This window comes from Patiria miniata, unplaced genomic scaffold (assembly GCF_015706575.1).
Source record: "Patiria miniata isolate m_02_andy unplaced genomic scaffold, ASM1570657v1 HiC_scaffold_7, whole genome shotgun sequence".
Classification (NCBI taxonomy): domain Eukaryota; kingdom Metazoa; phylum Echinodermata; class Asteroidea; order Valvatida; family Asterinidae; genus Patiria; species Patiria miniata.
Genome location: NW_024037074.1, coordinates 2,071,342 through 2,098,759, shown reverse-complemented (window position 1 = coordinate 2,098,759; position 27,418 = coordinate 2,071,342). Strand labels below are relative to the sequence as shown.

The 27,418-nt window shown below is 41.6% G+C and overlaps 1 protein-coding gene across 3 annotated transcripts; it reads right to left on the bottom strand.

The window, feature by feature from the left end:
- Positions 1 to 215: 215 nt before the first annotated feature.
- Positions 216 to 24,773, bottom strand: LOC119746290 (centromere/kinetochore protein zw10 homolog). 3 transcript variants are annotated; one of them, XM_038223150.1, is made up of 4 exons: positions 24,672 to 24,773; positions 21,352 to 21,548; positions 1,508 to 1,657; positions 216 to 338 (listed from the first exon to the last, which is right to left on the bottom strand). In XM_038223150.1, the coding sequence occupies exons 1-4, from the start codon at positions 24,690 to 24,692 to the stop codon at positions 329 to 331; spliced, it is 378 nt and encodes a 125-aa protein (XP_038079078.1). In that variant the 5' UTR covers positions 24,693 to 24,773; the 3' UTR covers positions 216 to 328. The 3 variants fall into 3 exon arrangements, with proteins under 3 accessions (XP_038079078.1, XP_038079079.1, XP_038079080.1); XM_038223151.1 differs by lacking the exon at positions 216 to 338 and adding an exon at positions 18,781 to 18,937; XM_038223152.1 differs by lacking the exon at positions 216 to 338.
- Positions 24,774 to 27,418: the final 2,645 nt, after the last annotated feature.

Below are 27,418 nucleotides of genomic sequence, written 5' to 3'. Positions count from 1 at the left end.
CCAGCAGTGTTATCTGTCAATGAAAATAAGAAGACATGATACTGAAACTATTGCACAATTTATCCAGGGCCAAGTTTCATGAAGACCTGACAAAAAAATTAGAGGAATAACTGAGAAAAAAATCCTGGAACTTTCTGTTCAGCTTTCATGACAGGTGCATTAAGTACATGTGTGCACACTTTATATCCAGGCGAGGGGGTGCTTGTGAACGGAGCGCATACACACACAAAATGAAGAGATTGCATAAATAAAAATAAATGCCAGTTTCACTCAACGATGCCATCTACACTCTTGCCGATGGTAAACTCACACTTGTTGCAATAACTCTCTAATACTGGCTGTGAGTGTGCAAACAAACAATGAAAATGAAAGGAACAAATCAGACATCTCCAATGTCAGGAATATTTACCCCACAAAAGATTCACATGCTGTATAGTTTATCTAACAAGAAATCCAGGTTGAAATATAAATTTAGTACAAGTAAGGTGACTCTATCTATCTACCCGAGTTCAAAGATCACACCAGTCAAGCTAACCTAACACTATGTGCCAATGTGAACTAACATTGAGATTATAATTCATAAAATCATTCACAATACTACAAATAAGTTTAAATAAAATCTATATTTCTATCAACAAATATTTGTCACCTAGCTTACTCACCGATGGCTTAATTGGCTCCAACTCACATTCAATCCCACTGTGGTTCTTCCTGTCAATCAAATGAAGAGTGCACTATTAAACATGAGGGTGTGGGTTCGAATCCCACTCCAACAGGCTTGTGAATTTCTTGTGGTAACCAAAACTATATATGCACAAGATTCAAACTGGCCCACTAACCTTTGCAAGCTCTGTTATTGAGTGGTTAAGATGTCTGCACTAGTAAGCAGGAGGTCATGGGTTCATATCCCACCCAAGCAAGCCTGCAGAATCTTTGCTCGTAAGCTCTCAGACAGCACTGAATAAACAGTGCATTCAAATTTACATTGGTGAAGGTCAAAACCAGGTATTCACATTCACAACTCCCCTACGTAAACAATTAATTAAACTCATTGATTGTGGCACCTGCTATATCAGATTGGGACCAGCCAGCCAACCCCAGCAAGCCTGGTGGTCAAGTAGTTGAGACATCTGCACTAGGAAGCAGGAGATTGTTGGTGCGAGTCTCATTCGAGCAGCTTATGAATTGTGAAGTTTGGTTTTGTGTTCATTTTTCTGCTTTTTGTTTGTAAACAGTTTTTTTTAAATCCCCCCCCCCTTTTAATCTTTGGGACTTTTGTGTGTGGAAAGGAAGTTTATTTCAGAAGTTGGCCCAAAGTTTGCCGAGTTTTAATTGATTCTCAAGAAAAATGAGGCATCATTTTCTGCACTTTTAATGAAATTTCAGGGCAGCTGTAACATGTAAGTCCATTTGCCAGAAAACTGTGTCTGGAAACAGTTTTTTGTCAATGAAGATCACATTTCCATTCTGGCCCACAACCATCCTGTGTCTTTGGTGAGTAGCTCACCTTTGTTGCTTCAGACAGGGAGACATCTCCCCAATGTTCCATTGCAGCATCTTGGATAAATTCCTCAGAAACTCCCTGGTGTTGGTCTGTTTGGTAGATAGCTGGTCCTCATACGGCTGGTTCCACAGTGGAGTCACCATGTTGTTTAACCTGTACATTGGGAAAAGATGTGAAAAGCACATTCAGTATTTCAGAGTCTTAACAAATTTTGGAAAAAGTGAATAGCTCAACTGCTATAAGCCTTTTTTTGATATATGGCAGACACAATACAAGGGTGTTATTTGATTTGGGTATATTGGGGTAACTTATGCAAAAGACTAGACCTAAACCAAATAGCGCCCTCGTATTGTGTCCACCGTATCTCCAAAGCGTAATGGATTGTGTGTGGAACTTGTCATCTTTCTACATACAACCATTCTCCTAACTACAGTTCAAAGTTCTGGCAGTGCATGAGCAAATTAAAGATTAAGCTTGAAACAATGAGGATAATGTGTTCAACTTCGACAGTTTATCAGATAAAATAAGAACCATCTGAAACTGTGAATCGCACACACACTCTACACAGACATGCAACCTTTAATGCTGTACCTTCCAGTGTTGTAGTCGAGGCCACAACTTCCGAGGCCGAGGACAAGGCCGAGGCCACAACCATCGAGGCCAAGGCCGAGGCCGAGGCCACAACCGCGAGGCCAAGGCCAAGGCCGAGGCCAACACCTCCGAGGCCAAGGCCGAGGCCGAGGCCAGCTATCAAAACACGTAATAAAATATAAATCACTAAAACAAGGATAAGATTATGTTGGAGTTTTAACATCTTTTTAGTTGAATTCACTGAGTTTTGGAGTGCCTGCAGGCCGTACAGCTTGCAATGGGTTTCCTCTTGTAGGGAGTCCGGCGAATTTTATCTTTTAAAGAAAGAAATCTCAAGTTTTGTATCACTGAAAGCAAATTACACAACAAAATCAATGGCGTTTGAATCAGGCTCATAGGTGTTTGCCTTTTGGAGATACAACAATTTAAATGGCAAAATTTTGAGTTTCTATTCTGTAAGATTTACATTATTTACTTTTAGCATGTTTTATAAATCTTATTTTCAAAACCTATCAAAATGCTTAATATCATAGGAATCCCCATTAAATAAACAACAACTTGATTTTTCAATCAGGTTTTTACCACACATAACCAAAAAGTTACGACCCCCCCCCCCGACCTTCGCACTGTCCAGGCGCGCGCCGAGCAAACACTGCGATGCGACCAGACAATGCCAGACGTCCCGCCGTTACGCACGGGCAAAGCATAGTTCCAATCCCGCTCCACACAACGGTATAAGTGTCCACGCATTATCACTGTTAATACCGCGGTACCAGACAAAGTCTGGCAATGGCCAATCCTGCTCCAAACAACACGGCAACACGGAACATGCGTGCATGATATCACTCAGTTCATCAAAATGACCATGAATTCTCGGATCATCCGATTTGAATCCAATGGCTTCGAAGAATTTTAAGATCATGGCAAGAGTTAGGGAGTCCAGAGGTTTTGGCCGTATATCTGTAACCACGCAAAATTAGTCAATTTCAAACCGTGCTTATACATGTAATAAGTATCAACATGGCTCTAAACATGTTTTTTTTTTTAAAGTATCCTGGTACCACGAGGAATACTGACTCCTATTATTAAAACATTCATGCAGAACTTTGCATTCATTTGGATGGAAAAACGAATTCTGAAATCGCGCTTTATCGACCATTTGCGCCAAACATTACCGTGTGAGCCGGAACTTTCATTTAAATCACCGTGTAAAAGTAAAATCTACTTGATAAATCGTAACTGTTTTTATCATATCTTTATGAAAAAAAATGGTACGGACTGGTACACTCGATCGTACCCAGAAAGTTCAGACTTTTACTGAACCAGTGGCCTATAAAAAGAAATGATTAAGCTTGCTGCACCTTGCCGCAAATCATTTCTAAAGGTCGGGGTACAGAGGCAAAACGAGACAATTTTGTACAAAACTGCAACCAGACTAGTCTACTACCACATGTTATTGTACTCAGATGGGATGGGTGCCAGACTTATAGTCTGGCACGCGGTAACAGTTATAACGCTTGCACGCACGTGGAAAGCTGAAGCGCAGGCTAGGCAAAGATGCTACGTACGCGAGTACGTGCAATGCAACCATTTCCAGTTCATTCGTGCGTACATTGTATATGCGTTTGTTTCACGGAACCCACTGCAGAAGAATCTCGAGGGTTTGATACGGTAAATAATTAAAATTAATTAGAATAGAAAACACATCAAAATGGGCGGCCTCGAGCCGGCCTCGACCGATTCGCCGAGGCCGGAAGGCTCCGAGGCCGAGGCCAAGGCCGAGGCCTTGCACCTCCGAGGCCAAGGCCGAGGCCAAGGCCATGAAAATCGGCCTCGAGGCCGGCCTCGAGGCCGAGGCCGGCCTCGAGACCTCCGACACTGGTACCTTCTAGGAAAAAAAACAAGGAAAACGGTCCACATAACAGTTTTGCTCAACAAATGCCAGATGAGGTACTGAATTTACTTTAAGTTCTGTGCTATTTTCGAGTTTCATCCCGAAAAACAGATTTCTTTACCAATCTGCTATTTTTCAAGCAATACAAAAGTCATTTACTTTTGAATGAAACACCAACCACAAAAAAGCTCACGTTCAGGTATTGAATTATTACTTTACTTTTCCAAATTATTGGCTGCCAAACATAATTTCTGTTCTTACTGGGTAGGCTGGTCCCCCCCCCCCCCACAAGTATCAATAATGTACGGACGGGAGCCAATCTGTTGGCAAAGCTGGTCATCAGTTTGAGCCAAGAAAAAAAAAGAAAAGTTCATGGGTAATTTCTTAGTATAACATTTGATAGCAGAAGTCTAAGTACATGTACACTTTCAATTTCAAGCAAGAGAGTGTAGGAATTCCATGGTTTCAAATCTTTGTTGATGCAGTGACTATTCGTATCTGTATTTTAAATGTCTTTCTTGATTATTCAAACACCAAATCTAAAGCTTGTGTCAAGTTTCTATATGTGAGATATAAATAAATATGTTGTAAGCAAAATGTAGTGAACGACCTGAAAGATTTTGTGTCATTTTTTGATCTGCATCTAATTTTATTTAGTTATAGATAATTCAAGCGTTACGTTATGTCTGTGATCTTTTATGAGCTGTAAAACTTAATAAAAAGTGCAGAGTGCCATTTCACTTTTTTTTTTTTTAAAGTAACCTAGATATGAGCAAAACCTAGTGACGGATTACACAATGTACATGTAAAAAAGTCTTGAAGAGAAAATAAAAAGTTATTCTGAAGCACATCTATGCCAAAGTCAACTGTGAAACTCTATTGTCTACTTTGGTTTAGCATGCATTCAAAACAAGGAACAAAGAACTAATCCTTACAAATCTTAGAGATAAAAAAACACTAAGGGGAAAAAATTCAGAAGCTTTTTGTTTCAACTACACATTGCTCCAGGTCTTATATTCGCTGTTAGTATAAAACTGGAGTGATCTTGAAATAGGACAGAACACTCTTTGCTACATCTGAATAAAATGTTGGATATGGAGAACGATGAAGTTGAAAAGCACCTTGAGAACTTTATCAAGACTCACAAAAGAAATTAACAAATACTATGGTTAAGTACTGAAATCAATGCACCAATCGGCCTCCTCTTAAACTTGGTCTTTCTCTTCACAGTCATTCGAGTGAAGTCAATGCGTACAATCATCAACATCTACTTATCCAATCTGGCTGTGGCTGACTTGCTCTTCCTTATGACTCAATGTATATTTGTATTGTGTTCATCCGAAGTGTACAAAGCATTCCAGAGTGTCAAATAAATCCCGGGACATACCGTTATTTCGTTTTACGGTTTTGGATTTCCTCAAAAACAAAAACAGTAAACGAACCATTGACCGTGTTGTCGTTTTACAGTTTTATAAAACGACAAACGGTATTAATATCAATACGGTTTCTCCGTTTTATAAGTTTAGTAAAATTCATTATAGCATAATGATCGATTATTTTTGTTTTACACAAATTACTTTGAAAAACAGCAAAACAGTCAGTATTGAATACACACTGTTTTTTTATTTTAGTGTCATAGTTAACAGTTCGTGGTGCATTTTGTGGCGGTGGGCAAGGGGATGGAGGGGGACCCTGCTTTACACGAGTGTTGGCTCGGCATAATTAATGCGTGGTGTGATTCCTGGCGCGGACCCTGACCCCCTTTTCATGCGATTCAGTTGTTGGGGCTTAAATAGTTGCAAGCAAAACTGGCGCTGGAAAACTGCAAGGGAGGGCATTACTTTTCACAATGGATACAGGATGGTATATATAAGACGTTTAATGAAGTTGCAGATATTTTGAAGAAAATTAGAGTTTAAGTCGACGCGGCTCTTCAATAGCTAATTCGCAAATTCTGTCGTGAGAACAAAAATGTAAGGAGGGCCCAGGCAATGACTCGATCCCAAGGACGCATTAACATTCCTAGGTGCATTGCTTAATTGCCGAACCCAAATCAAAAAAATGGTCGGCAAGACTATTGACCATTTTGTCATTGTCATGATTTTGTAAAACAACACTCTAAAATAAAGCAACTAACCGTTTAACGCTTTCTACGATCAAAAACAACAACAAAAAGTATTTTATGTGTGTGACTTAATACAGTTTGACCGTTTTACAAAACTGTAAAACGACAAAACGGTCAATAGTTAGTTCACGGTTTTTGTTTTTGAGGAAATCCAAAACAGTCAAACAAAATAACGGTATGTCCTGGGATTCAAATACATGTTTGTTGCTGTTTCTAGTTTTTTTGTAGTGATCATAGCAGCTGAGAGATTCTCTGCAGTGCGCAATCCTCTGACATTCAAGGAAAAAGCCTCTAAATCTCGAGCAGCAAAGATATCAGCAGGACTGTGGGTGCCAACAATTATTGTTGGTGTGATCCCAATGACATCATTTTTTGAATTAATTTCGTTACCAACACTACCTGTTTAGTAGCCACTCTTGCTTTGTACATCTTGGTAGTAGTTAAAGTGTGCAAGCAATCAGCACAGTTGCCAAATTGTCCCAAGCGAGCAGGCAAGCTCCTCTGTATGGTTATCATCAATACTGCCATTTTTTTCATTCTGAACTCACTGAACCTTTCAGCTGCAATTATTTATACTCTGGGAACAACTTATACTTTGCCTGCCCCAGCTATTGAATATCTAGAACTTGCAGAAAATCTGCAGACTTATCAATAGCTCAATTAATTCCCTCGTCTACAGTGCTGACTAGCGCTGACTATCGTGCAGCTGTAGTCAAGGCTTTCTCATTCCTCAAACTGTGCTGTCGTTGCTTCCCAAGACAGAATCCCAGCCGACCATTGCAGCCAGGGAAGCAGATTGAGCTTCATGTGATTCCACATGCAGGCAGAAAATGACCAAGAGCACCATGCTGCCAGGCCAAGCATCAGCAAGCCACCAAGCCAAGGGCATGCACAACACACAGCGAGTCAGCAGTCACTGGACAGCTGTCAAGAACAATGTTCCTTTTTCTCAGTGCTTGCCACGTGGTACACAACGCATTGATATTCGTGTATGAGGCAACTTTCTCTCGGGAGGTAAAGCCCCTGTCACACTGTCTGCAATCTTATGTGCGCTCTTACTGCATCCTTGAAAAATAGCTGGGGTGCAAAAACAACTACTAGATCGCAGCGACAACTACATAGGTTGCCAGATGGGTGCCGGAGGGTCTTAATGGTCTCCGATGAGCGCCAAGGTCTTTGAACATGCCCAAAACAATCGCAACACCTCTGCGCTCTGGCCAGGGCGCCGCAATGACGCAACTCGGGCGCTGTGTGAGCGTGAATCGTGCGACATTGAAGTGGCATCGAGGCAGCCTAGGCGCAAGACAGTCGATGTAGTCTCCATGAGAAAGGAACTCGAGTGCGATGAACTTGTAGAATAATTTTGAAACTGGACTGTGTATTGACCGTTTTGTCGTGGTATTTATACAGCGCAAGTGACGTCACATTAGCATATTTTGGTCGAATAGAGAGCACGACGCGAGCTACTAGGACGTATCAACAGCGAGCAGAGCGTAGTGTGAGCACAGTGACAGCGCAGCGGCAGTGACTAGATCGAGTAATTGAGCTTGACAGGGGTGCATAGAGAGCAAGTTGAGCGCATCGTAAGCGTGGGAAGAGCACAGTATGAGCGTACATTGTAGCTTGAGCTTCTTTGATACAGAAAGTTGTCATTTTCTTGCGTCCTCGCTGCGATTGTTAAATTTATGAAATATTTTTGGTCGCCGTAAGGTCTCCTATGAGATCGCATATAATGAGACAGGCCCTTAACTAGCCTTGGTCAAGGCGCTAGTTGTTATTCATCCGGCCATAGCGCAGTAAAAGATATCTTTGCTAGCGCTATGCATGCAGTCATACAGTATGTCTATGCATGCAGTGCATTAAAAATACAGCGCGAACAGCGACCTCACGCGGCCACTATTTTTTATGCAAATCAGTTGGACCTGATCTAGCACCTTGGTTCAATTGTCCATGTGAGGTTTTGGGGGTGGTGCTCATTATGTTAATAGCCTTAGCTGACCTTAAATGTCGTTTTCTTATTGGTCGATCGTTGCGTGGAAACTTGCATAGTGAAACGTGGCACCGTACATAATCCATACACGTACACAGTGTGTGTCTCTGCACACGGCACCAATGCACAAAAACTGTGGTTCCTGTCATGTCCGCAAAAGGCAGAATAGCTGCAAATAATTTGATGACGTTCGGATTTACCAAGGTGTGATTGGACACTCCACATATTAGCCCCACCTCAGGCCTTGAATTTGGGATTTTTTAGGGCAAGGCCACTTTGGCCTTGAATGGAGCAAAATTATAGAGGGCACCACGGCCAGTCGGGAGGGCACCAAGGCCAAACTAATATCTGCAGAAGGGGCACAGAGGCCGGCTAAAAAAAATGCGGATTTATATTAGCGATCATGTAGTTTAGGGCCCCCCTTTAGTTTCGATCAAATTTGAGCCAAAGGTGTTTTTATCATTAAAAAAGTACCTTTTCAACCTAAAGCAGACTTCTCTCAGCTTATATTGCACCTGTTTTGTAATTTTGAACATTTTTGGGGGATAGAAATTACGTTTTTTTAAAGCAGTTTTATGGTTGGTGACGTGCGATCGCCATCTCTATTTTCATGTTGTGTTTTTTCGTTATCGTTTTCCATCCAAATTCCCCTCAAAATTCGAAACCCTTCCCTCTATCTATAACCTACCTGCATGTTCTTAAAGTGGATTAAAAGTTGATTTTGTTCTCTTAGGGAATCAGGCCCATAATTAATATACGATCGCCATTTACAATGTCCGCTTTTGACAATCGGAATTCGGAACGCCATGTGCACGCGTGTTTTGACTATGCCCCAAGCTCGTTTGCCTCGTACACGAACATCAATGCATTCTGTATACCGCGCATGCAAGCACTGGGAAAAAGAAAGTCGGTTGACTGCACGTAAGATCTGCCGTACGTACTCCTGCTGGTATGTGTGTGTACGAATACTGACATATATTTTTGCGGCGGGGGTGTCGCTACTTGAAGTATCGGCACATACAGGAGCTGGAGATTCAGTTGTCAGTGTACATGTACAGAACGTACGTACGTGTGTGTACATGTACATCGTACAGTGGGGAATCGACGGCGTATGGCGGGACGGCCACGGCCGTACTGCGCGCGTGTGATTGATTCAGCGAGATAGATGACAACTGATTGGGCTGGCATGGCATCGAAATACATTGTCAATTTGTGGAAAAACAACTGGAATCAAGGATTGTAGTGGTTTTAGTAGGCTGATGCATGTTTTTGCAAAAAGGGCACGACGGCCAAGGTAATAATGGGGCAAGGCAAAACTGGCCGTGAAGACAGGGATTTTTCGTGGGGCACCTCGGCCAGTAAGAAGGCAACGACGGCACTGGCCGTCGTGGCCAGTGGTCGTTCAATTCAAGCCCTGCCACCTACATTATCTGTATTCGCATACGAGGTCGTGCGCTGGAAATCTGGCGCAAAGTAAAGAAAAACATAAGCTTTTGCCGACAATTGAACCAAGGCTCTCGATCGTCCCCAACTGATTTGCATAAAAAAATAGTGGCCGCATGAGGTCGCTGTTCGCGCTGTATTTTTAAATGCATGTGCATATCGCGAGAGGATATACATGTATGCCGACGATTGACCGTATACGGGACGAATAACGACGAGAGCATTGACCAAGGCTAGCCCTTAACACACTGAGTAAACAGTGTATATACGTCGGAGAAGGGCGAAACCTAATTTGATTTTCATCTGCAAAAATTCCATCTTGTGATCGGCGCATATTACTGTAAAACACCTTACTGGTAACAAGAAACATTCACAGCATATTATCAAGAATAGAAACGTATTTTACTTTAAAGTAGGGAATTGTCAACACTTCCTGTGTCAACAGTAATGTGCAGGCCCAGAACAGATTGCAACCAACTGTCAGTGTCACATTCCCTGGTTTGCCCCTCCCCAAGAAATATGACCCTCAGAAGTCTGGTACACCCGTCACACAAAATAAATTGTCACACAAAATAAATTGTCAATTCACTCGACAGTTTATTTTGTGTCACGGTGTACCAGACTACTGAGGGTTATATTTCTTGGGGAGGAGCAACCAGGGAATGTGACAAATGGGGGCTCGTCAGGGAAATGTGTGTGGTTATACACGACAGATGTTCAAGGTGGTTTATGGAAGCCCTTGCTAGGCAGCATGCATTGAGAAGCCCAAATTGCGATGCCTATAGACAGATTGTCATGTCATGTTGGCGATTATGTAACGCGCACTAAGTCACATGGAATCATGCTGTTGTTGCGTAAGTTAGGTATTTCTGGAATCTCCACTCACAAACGCACTTGCGCTAGGATTAGTTTGATAGTGCTTGTATTGTTCTTGTTCATAGGGCTATCTAGCTCAATCTGCAAGTCTGGAAGTAACAGAACGAACCGACGAAGAAACAGGGCAAGAAATACAAGAAGTTGCTGGGTGCATAACCAAAAAGTCATCGCTATCAGGCCTCGATCTTTACCGCGGCCACCGCGGCCAATGGCCACATGCCCTTCCAACTTGGCCGCAATGCTCCTTCAAAAAATACACATGTCGCGGCCAACTTGGCCAGCGTGCCCTTTTGTCATGTTTGTATTTTACCTCTGCATGTCCTTTCATGACAATCACACATCACGGATATTGTGTAGAGGATCTGTGTATACAAACACCATTCAACAAACGTCTAGTCGCGGCGAAAATAATACACGTCTTTTTATGGTTATCGTTGTTGTGTTCGTACGTACGTACACACGCGGGTCATCTCATACACCCTACCCCGGCGCGCAGCCCTTCCCGATCTCCCAGCTACGGCCCAACATACGGCGCGGTGCCACTGTACGATGTACATTATGCATATATGCAAACGCAACAACAGCTAACCAGAGCGTAATTATCATAATACACTAATATATTCAACTACCAGGAAAACCTTGGCGTTGATTGGTCAATATTGCAACGTTAATATCACGTGTATTTTCACGTGACTGACATATTGTGCGGGCAAGTTGTCAAGTTGATGAGTGCAGTGAAATCTGTTTAATGACGTGTTTGTTTTCAATCAACATTTTAGAACATTTTTATGTCTTTCTGCACCACGAAAGGTGCAGAAAATAGCCCCCAAAATTTTAACACAAATGGTGTAAGGCCGACACGATACTTAAAAAATCGCCGCGGTGGACAAGTGACTGTCGTCATGTTTATCGCGTGCCACGCTACATGACCGGCCGGGGCTGCGATGTCAAATACGGCATGGCAACACGCATCACACGGTGAGAGGCTCAGACCACGTGTAGCGAACTGTCAAAATGGAAGAGTGAAGGCTCTTTTTAGCACGCGGTTTTTGCTGAGGCGGATGTTGTACGTGACCTTAGAAACTAAGATAAACTGCTTCGAGTTGAACTTGCTATACTTAAAACAATGTCTGGACGCTCGGTAGTTTTATTTTTTACGACGGCCGGACCTCCCGTGGCGAGCAACCGTTTTAACTTTTACCGTTTTAGCTAACACGGTGTCTGAACATGGCCAAATGAATGTTTCACCTGCATTAAAGGTTTATTTATTTCAAATATGAGGAAGTCTAGTCTTTAGTTTATGTTTAAGTAGACTTGCATTGAATAGTTTTTAAAGCAGTTTGTTTATGAGTAAGGTATATGATAAATATCCTTATTCATGCAAATTGTTTGATTGGGTTTACCACCCGCAGGGAGACCTCTGGTCATTTTTTTTATAACTTTAATGAAGATTATTAAAAATGGAGCATTGCAGCCACATTTATTTGTTCGTATAGCCCGTCTATGCATATTTTTGAAAAATACAGTTTTGTAATTAAAAATACAACTTTTGATGATTCAGAATACAGTTTTTCCAAAGGTTGGCAGGTCTGTGCTTATCGAGCCGCATTTGGAGCCGTCTCAACCTCGTCTCAATGGGTATCGCGCAAGGCAATGTTTGGACAAAATGCAACTGGGAGTTTGAAACCCATGAGGAGGAGGTTGAGGCGACTTGGAATGCGGCTCGATAAGCTAGTCTGGTTCCCAGACCAAAAGATTTCTGACTATTCCTGATAAATCTTAAGCCGTGTCCGCACTGGACTTTTTTTTTGGAAGGTTTTACCGAGACGATGGTAAAATGAGAAATGGTCAAATGTGACCACTGTCCGCACTTGGACTTTCGACACGGGAAAATTTACCCAGACCGCGTGGGAGAAGTAACGGAGCTGTCACAGTGTCAGTATAATGACTCACCGTACACAGAAAACAAATTGCCGATCACATTTTCAGCCGCCGATAGGCACAGTAATATTACACACGCCATTTGCATGCACAACATAATCGTTTACACGATAAATTTCATCTTGACATGCTAAATCTTGACGAAAAGGCCTATAATTCTGACGCATTTGTGATGCACGTCCTCGAAGCCATGCCGCTGTACGATGTTCCGTGCGGCAGCAGTGCCATCAGTATTCGTTGGTTCCCATCGCATGCTTACAGAATCGAAACTATGATGTAGGCCAGGAACCAGTGACTACGGCCTACATACCATACCGGACCATGATGTTCCGTGCATGACTACAGTAGCGTATCAGGACGAATTTGGATCGAAGAAAATAACATACAGCGGTGGAGAAAGAAAATTTCCGCAAATTAATTCTCAGAAAGTGATGTCTCTTCTCTGTGTATGTATTTGTGCGTTGAAATACATATTTTAACGAGATTTTACCGCTCGGACTTGATGATACACCGCAGCGTGTTTCTACAAAATGTTTGGCCACTGCACGTGCATGTTCGTGCGGTCTCTGTATGCCTAACAGGGCGCTCGGCAGTGTTGTAGTCGAGGCCACAACCTCCGAGGCCAAGGCCGACGCCACAACCTCCGAGACCAAGGCCGAGGCCGAGGCCACAACCGCGAGGCCAAGGCCAAGGCCGAGGCCACCACCTCCGAGGCCAAGGCCGAGGCCGAGGCCAGCTATCAAAACACGTAGTAAAATATAAATCACTAAAACAAGGCTAAGATTATGTTGGAGTTTTAACATCTTTTTAGTTGAATTCACTGAGTTTTGAAGTGCCTGGCTTACAAATTTACAGCTTGCAATGGGTTTCCTCTTGTAGGGATCGAGTCCAGCGAATTTTATTTTTAAAAGAAAGAAATCTCAAGTTTTGTATCACTGAAAGCAAATTACACAACAAAATCAATGGCGTTTAATTCAGGCTCATACATGTAGGTGTTTGCCCTTTGGAGATACAACAATTTAAATGGCCAAATTTTGAGTTTCTATTCTGTAAGATTTACATTATTTACTTTTAGCATGTTTTATCAATCTTATTTTCAAAACCTATCAAAATGCTTAATATCATAGGAATCTTCATTAAATAAACAACAACTTGATTTTTGAATCAGGTTTTTACCACTCATAACCAAAAAGTTACGAACCCCCAGGCACTGTCCAGGCGCACGCCGAGCAAACACGGCGATGCGACCAGACAATGCCAGACGGTGCGCCATTACGCACGGGCAAAGCATACATGTAGTTCAAATCCCGCTCCACACAACAGGATAAAGTGTCCACGCATTATCACTGTTAATAACGCGGTACCAGACAAAGTCTGGCAATGGCCAATCCCGCTCCAAACAACACGGCAACACGGAACATGCGTGCATGATATCACTCAGTTCATCAAAATGACCATGAATTCTCGGATCATCCGATTTGAATCCAATGGCTTCGAAGAATTTTAAGATCATGGCAAGAGGTAGGGAGTCCAGAGGTTTTGGCCGTATATCTGTAACCACGCAAAATTAGTCAATTTCAAACCGTGCTTATATACATGTAATAAGTATCAACATGGCTCTAAAAATACAAAAAAGTATCCTGGTACCACGAGGAATACTGACTCCTATTATTAAAACATTCATTCAGAACTTTGCATTCATTTGGATGGAAAAACAAATTCTGAAATCGCGCTTTCCATATCGACCATTTGCGCCAAACATTACCCTGTGAGCCGGAACTTTCATTTAAATCACCGTGTAAAAATAAAATCTACTTGCTAAATCGTAACTGTTTTTATCATATCTTTATGAAAAAAAATGGTACGGACTAGTACAATCGATCGTACCCAGAAAGTTCAGACTTTTACTGAAACAGTGGCCTATAAAAAGAAATGATTAAGCTTGCCGCACCTTGCCGCAAATCATTTTTAAAGGTCGGGGTACAGAGGCAAAACGAGAAAATGTTGTACAACACAGCAACCAGACTAGTCTACTACCACATGTTATTGTACGCAGATGGGATTGGTGCCAGACTTATTTAGGCTGGCACGCGGTAACAGTTATAACGCTTGCACGCATGTGGAAAGCTGAAGCGCAGGCTAGGCGAAGATGCTAAGGCCATGAAAATCGGCCTCGAGGCCGAGGCCGGCTTCGAGACCTCCAACACTGGCGCTCGGGCTGGATGTACGCTTTCCTGAGCCGCTTTTACCGACTTGCACTGTCCGCACTGGACTTATCATCTCGGGAAAAGTGACCTGGTCAGTTTTCCTGGGCGCGTGGTCAGTTTTCCTGGGCAGCAGTTGGCCAGTAAAAGTAACCGCTGGGACTCAGGAAAAGTAACCGAGAGGAAAACATCCTAGGCTGTCCGCACTGGACTTAAAATAGAAAAAAGTACCCATAGTCTCGGTTAGTTTGACCAAAAAAAGTCCAGTGCGGACAGGGCTTTAGGTCCGGTAGCCTCCGGTAATACATTGTATTACAATTTACATCACGTGACTAAAACGGGAGGAATTCCTCCTTTTTCCGGAAATTTCCAAAGTTTCGTCGACAATCGGATAGCGCCCTAGTATTTCCAAGTATATAATATAGTTTAATTAACTACTAACCGCTTATTAATTTTATTTTAAATGAGTTGATAATTAATATTCATTGCTTTCATTTAGAGAAAACTTGAAATTCAACGATGATTTTGTGCGTCAAATATACTACGATCGTACATGTATGGGCGAACTTTTTGCTGCGTCATGTACAATTTTGATGACCGTTACCGAGATGTTCCAAAACTCGGTCTTCATTCGACTCCGCCTGCTGAAAGTGCGATTTGGGTGCCTAAGTTTGAAGATTCCAGATCAACATAAGTCAATGTTATCTTACAGTAACATCAACTGTATTATTTTAACTGTATGATATTACGAAGAAAGCAATTTATTTAAAAATTTGATCAGAACATTAAAAGCTACAAGCGATAAAGCGAAATCGGAAACGAAGCTCTTTGGACATGATGTACATTTCTACAAGAACTGAATACTCTGAGATTGTTTATGTGACCTAGAAAATAGGCGTGTATACACTGGCTGTAAATAAATGTAAATTAAAGGTTTTGAAATGATTGGCCTTGGTGCCCCCTTGAGTTGGCCTTGGTGCCCTGTGAAATTTTGATGGGGGCATGGCCAAAGCGGCCTGCCCCTTTTTTGCCCAAGATCGAGGCCTGCGCTATGCGAATGTGCAGGTCAAATAGGAGAAAATTTGAAACTGTCTTGTGGGCATGAAGTCCCCATGATTAGTGTCACGTGTACAATCGGTAATCAAATTCCAGTAAGGCAACGAAACGGTTAAGGTTCTGCATGATAGCGGATGTAGTACGGTTGTCGTCAAACAGAGTTTAGTTAAGAAGGAACAAATGTTGGAGACAAAACAAAAGTGTGTTCTTCTAGACAGTACACGGAATGTTTCAGTCGCGCGTATTGAAATACATTGTAGATTCGCTGTATTTTGTAGGAACCGTGAATTCATAGTGTATGCCAAATCCCTTGTACCATCTTATAGGGAAACATAACATGTGTTATAGACCCGCGTGATCCTGATCCCAGTTGGTCAGGTAACGAAATGACAAACCGGAACAGAAATGCCAAAGCCCTCGCGACGAGAAAACAGCTGCAGTTGAAAAAAGAGCGCAAAAGCTTAAGAAAGTCACGAACTTGCGTCATCTTAAAGTTCCCGAAGTTCAAAATCTCTCCGAAATAATTAAAGCGCAACATGAAAATCCGTTGTTGGAAAAGCTATTCACCCTCGCGGAAACAGGTCAAAGCCGACGAACGGGTAAGGATAACGAAACTAGGTATTTCGTCTCGGACGGATTACTCTACCATGAATTCGCTTCACCATCGACAGAAAACTATCATGTAATCACACAGTTGGTATTCCCAAAGAAAATGCACTCGAAGGTATTGAAGCATGCACACAATTCCACCATGGCAGGGCATCTCGGTATCAAGAAAACAACAGACCGCGTACTTGCAAATTTCTTTTGGCCAGGCCTGCAAGGCGACATCCGAAGATACTGCGTTTCCTGTGACATATGCCAAAGAACAGTCGCGAAAGGTCGTGTCGGCACGGTTACTCTACATGTAAGAAGAATACCTTAATTGATACGCCGTTTAGACGAGTAGCCGTAGACTTGATAGGACCAATTCACGCCATCACGGAACGAGGCAATAGATACATTCTGACTTTGGTCGACTATGCAACGTGCTATCCGGAAGCTGTAGCCCTATTGAAACAGAACGCGTAGTGGAAGCGTTGTTTGAAATCTTCACTCCAATGGGCGATCCAAATGAAATGTTATCAGATATGGGTGCATAATTCACCTCGGATCTAATGAAAGAAATAGGCAGACTTACGTCAATGAAACATCTGCAAACTACACCCTACCATCCAATCTCTAATGGACTTGTTGAGAAATTCAACGGTACACTGAAACGAATGTTAAGGCGCATGTGCAGTGAGAGACCACGTGATTGGAATTGGTATATCCCTGCGCTGAAGTTCGCGTATTGAGAATCTCCGCAAGAGAGCACGGGGTACTCTCCCTTTGAGCTCATGTACGGTCATTCAGTACGAGGTCCTCTTACTATCCTCAGAGAGTTATGGACTGGAGAAAAATTAGATGAAGAGGTAAAGACAACTTATCAATATGTCATAGACTTGTGTGAACGGCTAGAGTCTACTTGCAAACTAGCTTGAGAAGAACTCGCGAAGTCCAGTAACCGCTATAAGAAATACTACGACGCGCGTACTTGAGATCGAAAGTTTGATACCGGCCACCGAGTATTAGTTGTCCTGCCAACTGATGCGAACAAATTACTCATGTAATTGAAAAAGCCATTTCCTGTATTACGGAAAGTTGCACAAAACGACTACTGTATTGAGATGAACAGTAAGCCACACACATTTCACGCAAATCTCCTCAAAAAGTACATAGTTTAATTCACTGTGTTACCTTTGAGAATGGTAAATTCACCGGCTACTTTCATACGCATGATGAGAAAATTGCTGGAAAACATACAGCATGTCGTGAATTTCATTGATGATATTCTGATATACACAGACACTTGGGAACAACACATCGAAACAATTCAAGATGTTTTGAACCCCTTGCGCAAGGCAAATTTGACTGCTAAACCAACGAAATGTATGGCCGGATATGATTCCCTTGATTTTCTAGGGCACATTGTAGGAAACGGTGTTGTAAAGCCACAAACGGAAAAGATCTCAACAATCCTGACTGCATCTCGTCCACGAATGAAAAAGGAAGTTTGATCACTTATGGGCCTTGTGAATTAATATTGCAAATTCATTCTGAACTTTTCAGCCATTGCAGTGCCGATTACAGATCTGACTAAGAAAGGAAAACCAAATCACGTGAAATGGGAAGAGGCACAGGAACATGCATTGAGCATGCTGAAAGCGCCACTTGTTTCTGCGCCTATCTTGCATCTGCCAGATCACAGCAAGTCTTACATTCTTGGTTCAGAAATACTTGAAAATGATCGTCTAGGCAAATGGATTACAAAACTGCATACTTACATGTATGTACATGTTAAATGTTTCTTGAATGAGGTATTTGTGTGCGTTTAAATGAGCAAGTTTGTTTTTAAACTTTGTCTGTGTGAAAATATACATGAACTGGCACAAACATCTACATTTGTACATGTATAACCCTACATTTTCCACTGCAGATACTTAAGAGCGTTTGAAACAGATTTTGAGGCTTTTAGTTGATGAAGGGTTACGATGCTCCAGGCTTTAAAATATTTTTAAGAAAGTGCCAAGTTCCATATTCATGAGCAATACAGTGATGTCATGAGCTGGAACTTCAGTGTCACTGCTGTTTAAGGACGGAAAGTTACAAAGTGTTTTGGTTGAGGTTGATGTGACTGTTTGTTCATTGTGCACGAGGCACAGGCAGTCAGTCAGATACTTTAACAACAAACTGCTACGTGTACATGTACATTTTCAATGCAATGAATTTTAGTTTCACAAGTTACACAGAAAATCACAAAGCTGTTTATGTGAAATACCTAAAGCGATATCACAGCAACAGTAGAAACAACTATTAAAGTGTACAGGCATTGTAAAAATTGCACTGGAAAAATATACAACTTTCTACATGCAGTTTACCATTACTTTCATATAGACATGAGGCTAGGATATTTCCAGGCTTTAGTGAAATTCATCCAATTGCCTTTAAATTCTGTTATACAAAATTACAAAAAGACCCTGAGAAATCTTCACCATGGAAAACATCATGAACTCTTAATAGAGCAAAAACTTTATTATCATTATCGAGAGTTGAATGCTTAGAAAGCAAACTCACCACAAATCCAAAATGTCTTGGGAGGTTTTGGATCTCAATCTTGAAGATCTCTGAGGTGAAGTGCTGTTGTGTCCGATAGTGATAAGGATCCTTATGGCAGCACCAGTCACCGGTACGTCAGAGGTGCTGGTGGAATGGTTATCTTGTGGGTCAAGACCTGATAGAGAAAAACGAACAAATTAAAAAACCAACTCCGATCAGAGAAAATAAATTTACTTTGATTTTTTTTAAGCATGAGATATTTGTAAGTTTAATTATGAGTTTTCAAGTGAGACACTGCACAACAAAATCAGTTCACACTGACAAACAGATCAATGAATTGCAAATTTTGAATAAGAAACATCCCGAAGTTGAATACTGTTAATATAGATGTACATGTACAACAATTGTACACAGTACCTGAAAAAAAATGAATGCTTTAAAATATGAACCTCTTTGTAAAGTTAGAGATAAACCTATATATCTTAATTTGGACGGTTCCCAAAAATGACCAATTTCTACAAGCTGCTGTTTTTGTGTGCGTAATTCAAAACTGCCAAGCACAAATAATGGTATGTACTATCACCATTCTGGTATTTGAACTAGTATGCTTTTCTGATACTTGATACTTTATTGATGCCTCATATGATAATGAGTAGACTGGATCTTGTTTGTACAAGTGCATTTCGAACGATGATATGGAGTCGGGAACTAGCTTGAACTGGTTTCCGCTGATAGCTGCTCTAGTTCCCGACTCCGTATCTCAGTTCGAATGCACTTATCTGTACAAACGAGATCCAGTCTGCCATGATCATAATCGATGTATGGCGCTCGCTAACAGAATCGCGCTGGGACCACTGAATGAATGCTGGGCACGTACGGTTACATCGCGTCATTCAAACACGAGTTGGAAATTTAACGATAGATCGCGAAGGGAGCTCTCGGAATTGAACAGGAAATTTCACTTTTCATCCGACTCGTAAGCAAACTTCAGCACTATTATAAGATACATGTAGGTTTTGCCCTTCACCGACGTTTTTTTTTAAACACTGTATACTCAGTGTGTTTCCTCCCGAGTGAAAGTTGGAAAAAATCACTTGGGTGGGACTCGAACCCACGACCTCCTGCTTTCTAGTGCAGATGTCTTACCTTACCACTCGACCACCGAGCTAACGGGATCAGTCGGGGTGATATAAATCAAATTAGGTTTTGCCCTTCACCGACGTTTTTTAAACACTGTATACTCAGTGTGTTACCTCCCGAGTGAAACTTGGAAAAAATCACTCGGGTGGGACTCGAACCCACGACCTCCTGCTTTCTAGTGCAGATGTCTTACACTCGACCACCGAGCTAACGGGATCGGTTGGCCGGTTCGAATCTGATGTACATACATGTAGCAGCGGGTACCGCATAAACTATTATAAGATGGAATTTTGCGTCGGGGTGATATAAATCAAATTAGGTTTTGCCCTTTACCGACGTTTTTTTAAACACTGTATACTCAGTGTGTTACCTCCCGACTGAAGAACCCCTATGCCAAGTATCACACCAAAACATTTCCATGAAAAAAATGCATCATTTTACCAACTTGCTGTGCTCACATTTGTATGGCCCTTAGCACAGAGATTACTCCAGTGCGTGGCCATAGAATAGGCTAGGTTTTTACCAATGGTGCAATAAGTGATAACCACAGACACCAATGCCTGTCTCATCAGACAGCTTTACATACCTAGTCTAGGGGCTAGACGTTATTATGGTTTGATACGCGATAACCCCCGCAGCGATAACCCGCCGCAAGAGGGAGCTCTCACTCACGACCAACCAATATCACCCACCATCAAAACGTCTAGGCCAACTCCTAATACCCCCCCCCCCAAAGAAAAAAAAACAAAATGGGAGAAACTAGTGCACAAACGTGACTTCTGCAGGCAATTTACTGTTCACTTTCAGTCCCACACATACTACATATGATAACCATTCATCTTAAATATCTGCGTGGTTATCCGTCAACTTCCTTTGGTATTCATGGAGGGGCTACGGAAGTTCTTAACTGTTCCAAACTTCCGTGGTGAATAGTCATGAAAATCAATGCGCAGTAGAACCCTGGGACATCCATAGAACAACTGAACTAATTCGTAGTGTTATTTGTAGCTATTCATACATATTCTTGGAGATTTGTAGCTCATTCGTGGTGGAAATCTCTACGAATTCACTACAAATGTCCTACGGTTATGCCCAGATATGCTAGAATTCTGCTATGGTTGTACTACGAATATGACTATGCTTTATTTATAGGAGAACCTTGGTCATCAGTGGCCCAATCGCAGACAACTGTGGCATTAACATCATTATTCTTGGTAATACTGTCAATATTCGTAAACAATCCATTCAAGAAACCGTGGTGTATTCATTAAGAAACCTCTGACAGTCGTGGCTATCCGTCCTGAAACCCTAGTGCATTCTTAGAAAGTCAATTTCTCCATGAGTCTTGATGGTTCATTGTGATCAATTGATTCTTGGTAAACGGTGGATATTCGTAGGTCCAACCATGAATGTGTTACTAGGGCCTTAAGACTATGACATACATTGTACCTTGATCTTATTGCTGAGAGTCTGCATCTCAGTGGACAGTGTCTGCACCTTGTTGTGTAGCTCCTGGGTGGAGTCCCTGGTGGGTCTGTAGTTGGCATACTTCTTGTGTACGGCGTGGTAGATTTCACCCTTGATCTCATCAATGTGAGTTGATAATTTGCCGATGCGCGTCCCCAGGTCTTCCTTTTCCAACAGATCTGGGCAAAGAATTACAAAATATTGGGTGAGTAAAAAACACCAAAACCCAAATAGCAGGACCAACTTTCGAATGAAGTTTTGCCTGTAACACTTTTAAACTCTAGGATATAAAAACCCAATCAATAAGCTTGTGGACTTGTAACAGTTAATACGGCACGTAAGTTTCAGCCGCTCATTTAGTTTGCGCGCATGTGCACTCAAAATATGAAATACTGATAATCAGCAAACATGGATGCCTGCAGTGGCAGTTCGAACCACTGAAGTATCGGTCAACATCACGCTCAATGTACTTTGATACATTTTTCTTTCCACGTAGACAGGAATTTAAGGCAATCATAGTCACTTTTGCAAACCTTAGCGCTAAAAAACAGAGAGTATATGTTGCATTTTTTTTGTTTTTCGGTGTCGTGTAGTAGGAAAGTATTGGGTCACAAATTCAAAACAGGCGACAGTTTAGGGGATAATTTTTCAGTTTTGCCGAGTAATTGTAAACTTGTCTTCATTGAAAAATGGTAAAGAATGCCACGGAAAGTGCGATGTGTAAATATCATTTAAGTCGGAAACCGTTTCAATGAGAAAAGTAAGGTCTCACGTTATACGTTTTTTTCGTTGAATGTAACGTTAGTGTGCACGTACATGTACCTGTACACAGACCCTGGAATTTGGCCCGTTAACATGGCTAGCCACGCGCCACGGCGCGAGGACAAGGCCCCAAAAAACTGATAAAGAAAATACAAATGAGAAAGACAGTAACCCTGGATAGATCCACACATTCATGACATTCCATATGACCCCTCAAATTGTTCCAAACAACCGGTAATTTTGAAAAAAGAACAAAATAGTCTGAACTTACCGCTCACAATTAAATGCGTCTGCCGAGTTGCACAGTCTATTTCACTGACATGACTGATGCATAATTCATCGCGCGCGTGTGTGACGTCACTATTGAAGAAAAACAAGTCGCGCTTAATCAATGACTGTTTCATGTACTGATATGTGCCCTGCACCAAAAACCCACACTGTCAGACGGCGCGGGGCACATATGACTACATGAAACAGCTATTGAGTAAGCGCAACTTGTTTTTCTTCAATAGTGACGTCACATACGCGCGTGATGAATAATGCATCAGTCATGTCAGTGAAATAGACTGTGCAACTTGGCAGACACATTTAATTGTGAGCGGTAAGTTCAGACTATTTTGTGTTTTTTTTCAAAATTACCGGTTGATTGGAACAATTTGAGGTGAGGGGTCGTATGGAATGTCATGAATGTGTGGATCTATCCAGGGTTACTGTCTTTCTCATTTGTATTTTCTTTATTAGTTTTTTTGGGCCTTGTCCTCGCGAGGGCATGCACAAAATGCATACCGTCATGACGACCGTGTACCTGTCACCAAAGTATGGCAAATCGGTGGAGCGTTTGTATGCAGGGGTACCCGTAATTCAACGCTCCACTCAGTAGAGCTAGTCATTGCCAATTGTTCAGATGGGTCAAGAAATAAATGCCCCACTAGTGTGGCCGTCGGTATGCTGCGCTGAACCAAAGGCCAAACACCGTGGTGCGCGCACTACTGAGGACGTTTTCATAAAATCTGCGGTCCGTTTCTTACATTCTCAGTTTCTTATTTTCTTATGGTTGTATTCTATGATGTCTCACCTATCACTTCTGGATGCTTAGATGTAATGATGTTCCATTTTCCGAGATATTCTTCAATCTTTCTGGAGCCCATATGAACTCGTGAAACGTCTGGTGATGGCAGCCATTTTGAATGTGACAAGAGATGACCTCAAGCTGTGACGTCGCGTTTATGCAAATTGCTTGTCGAGCGCGCGAGTTGCAAATGCGACGGCTGTTTCCTGTACCATGCATTTATCGTCAGGGGGCCACGTGCACCGATCTCCCCTCAGGATCTACGGCACAGGAAACAGCCGTCGCATTTGCAACTCGCGCCCTCGCGCGCTCGACAAGCAGTTTGCATAAACGCGACGTCACAGCTTGAGGTCATCTCTTGTCCCATTCAAAATGGCTGCCATCACCAGACGATTCACGAGTGCATATGGGCTCCAGAGAGATTGAAGAATATCTCGGAAAATGGAACATCATTAGAGACCTAAGCATCCCAGAAGTTAGCCCCATAAATGTGGCCTATTTACTGGACTGCCTCCGTAAACATAGGCCACACATCCACATGTACAAAAATCGTGTCGACGGAGCCAAATTTTGATTTTCACATTTAGGCTTAGTTTGTAGGTTTTTTTTGCTTTAGAAGCATACTCACCCTCTTTATAGGCTAATCAGAAAGTGCTGCCTTTTTCAGATGTCTAATTTTCGTGAAATTTCCAGATTCATTTTTACACGTTTGCGTATCAAAATTTCAACATGAAATTTCACAAAAATTAGACATCTGAAAAAGGCAGCACTTTCTGATTAGCCTGTAAAGAGGGTGAGTATGCTTCTAAAGCAAAAAAACCCTACAAACTAAGCCTAAATGTGAAAATCAAAATTTGGCTCCGTCGACACGATTTTTGTACATGTGGATGTGTGGCCTATGTTTACGGAGGCAGTCCAGTAAATAGGCCACATTTATGGGGCTACCCAGAAGTGATAGGTGAGACATCATAGAATACAACCATAAGAAAGTAAGAAACTGAGAATGTAAGAAACGGACCGCAGATTTTATGAAACTTCGTCCTCAGTAGCGCGCGGTACCACGGTGTGTGGCCTTTGGTTCAGCGCAGCATACCGACGGCCACACTAGTGGGGCTAAAGAAATATCAGAATGTCAATTTTAAGTGTCATGATTTAGTCAACTGTTTTGGTGAGTTTTTCCCTTCTTACGTAGGAACAGGGTCCTAATACTAGTAAGGATTACCGGGCGAAGCTTAGTGACCGACTGGCGACATGACACCCGTTCTCATACGTTTTATCACGCAACCGATGCAACGATAAAGATCGAATAGGCCTACTAGTACTAACAAACCAAAAAGCGTTTCAAATACTCGGCCTACATAGGAATTAAATGTACTAAGTTTTTTTTATTTTTCCTACAATAATCTCTAGAACTTTATTGAGAGAACCCTTGCTGAAAGAATAGTATTATTGGAAAACAGCTGAGTTTTACCCGTGTTTGCGAGCAGAACATCGGTGACAAGGGACGTCATCTTGATTCTTGGATCTGCCGCCGGTACAGCGCCCTCTAAACAATTTTTTTGAGAGTGACGTTTCTGAAATTTAGGAATAAGCTTCGGCTTAGAGTCATGACTGTCTACGTAATCATTTTAACAACTAATTAAAGAGTCTAATGCAAGCATAACAACTATAACATTAGAACTGTTGACAATCGATGTTTTCAATGCAGAACAAAGACCGTTACCAATATATACAAAACTTGACAAAATAACATCGCAGTGGAAGTGAAAGCTGCGTTTCAAACGAAACAAATGTTTTACGACAAATCCCAAGGTATGCGCTTGGTATGACGTATGCCCACGTGATGGCGCGCACAGGTACGGTGGTATGGTGTTTTGTGACACTGACAGGTGCAAAATGAATGGATAATATTCACACGTGGTGGTTTGTTGTTTGCGTGCGCTGCACATGTGCACTGCACAAAATGTAACAATGCCCGTCTCTCAAAAGTTGGTGTGTCCAATTGCCCTATGATGTCGTTGCCATGTTGGGTCATGCAACTTTCTCCAGATTCGTTGTCGAGGAACTTCACTTGTTGTATCTCTACTTGTGAGGTGGTTTCAGTGTGTCCGTCGTCAACTCGATTTTCTTAAAACCTGAAAAACTGCAAGACATTCATGGTCCGGTCGTGAGTATTTAGCAGGGAAAGAATACTATTACCATTACCAAGGTTGCAATCATGGCGATTTGCATTCACAAAGCGTGGGATTCGCAATTGTGCCAATCCTGTTGCATAAACCGCAGATCTAAGATTTTCACATAATCCTATTTAAACATTTTGGATTTTGAGCATGTTAAGGAAGTGACAATTAAGCTAGTGGTTACTCACGTACGTCACAATATGTGCACCCCCCCCCCATGTTGAAGCACTTGAAAGTGTTCAACATATTTGATTGGCCTGATCGAAGATCAATCTGATAATTGACAATTATTATGTACCAAAAACAGGGCTGATGGCTTTCAGGGACTTCATTCATCCTTGCAACATATCTCTCTCTGTTATTTTAGTCTCTATTGTATTGGAGTGGTGATGTGAAGTAGTTTCCTACAGGAAATAATTAATGCTGGGTTCCTTTATTTTCAGTAGGGCCCAAAGAAATATTGATTGTGAAAAGAATGCAAAAGTCATATCCGTCACACCTTTTGTGATGGAAATGACAATTATTTTTACTTGGCTTTTGGAGGTATAATTACCTTTTCAAGTTGTTTACTTTACAACTTATGGCAGTAGGTACATATTGAGAAATACATGGGGACATGCATTTTGAGGGGGTTTTGAGGGAGTATTGTAAAGAATGAGCATCTTGTCCATTATGTTAAAGAGTTTTTAACACTGCACATAATAGGAGTCGTGTTGAAGTTAATTTCACTGCTCAAAAATCTAATTTTCTTTCTATATTTTTTCGAATTATAGTGCCTTAAAGTGTCGGGACATGAAAGTAGACACTTGATACTGAAGAATGACCCATAGGCCCCTTTTTAATAAGAACTTGCTGGGAGTGTACATGCGGGAAGAAATTCATGATAAACTATCTCCAGCATTTAGGATAGAGATAAACCCACGAATGATTCTAGCGTAAGGTTGATGCATTGGCAGTTGTACTGTTTAACTATGTTCACTATAGGGTGTCAGTGGGTACATTTAATTTTTTGAAAAGAAGCTGAAACAATTAGAAGCAGTAGGTGAAAATTAACAAAAATCCACTTTGAAAAAAGATGTATATCATAAATTTAATTTAGCTACTTAAACTGTGCATATTAATTTACTTGTGCTTTTAACAAATTCAATCAATATATAAAATCTGATATCAAAAAGTATTTTTGTCCTCTGCAGGCTGAGTGTAAACATTAAACTGAAATCCACAGGCAAAAGGGGAACTATGTATTGGTGGAGTGAGGAAATTATGGATGTGACATTTACACATTTAAACATTTAAAATAATAAACAAAATTCTAAATCGTATTTTTCCAAAAGTTTTAACAAAACTCAAATTTTAAAAACAGGAACCTATTTTCCGCTATCTTCCTTTGAGTTGAGCATGCATAACAAAAATAATCCAAACCTATTCAATTTGCTAAAAGCTAAGGAGAACTGCAGTACTAGATTACTTTCAGGCTACGTGCTCATCTTTTTATTGTTTTCAATGACAGCCCTCTTTTTATTATGTTACTCATTTATTATTTGTTGTGTCGATCATGTTGGTCTGCACAATGGGCAGTCGTCAGTCTTTGTGAAAGGGCTCAACATTGAGATGGTTCTTTAAATGTTTGCTAAACATTTACAAAATGAAACGTCACATCCTTAGAAGACATTGGAGGAGGAGGTCTAAGAAATTGGAGGAGGAAGGCAATTGGAGGTCTGTGGATGTTTGAGCTACTACGTACATGTAGAGGGTAACAGATGTCTCTGATGGTGATGCTGAAGTTTTGCGGAGCTATCGTCTGTTTGCTGACCTTCATTGCTAGACGACAGAGCATGGATGTAGCTGCTTGATACTCATGATGATGGTGTCCCTTTTGGTGAGTGCTGGGTGTTCACTGATTTCCTGTAATTCTCCCCATCTGCCATGTGCTCTGTGTTTGTGCTGTCTGGCGTTGAGTTCTCTTGCTGGTGTACCCAGTGTACACCTTCTGCATTCGCAGGGGATGCATCAGGTTCGGTCTTGGAGGCTTGCTTGT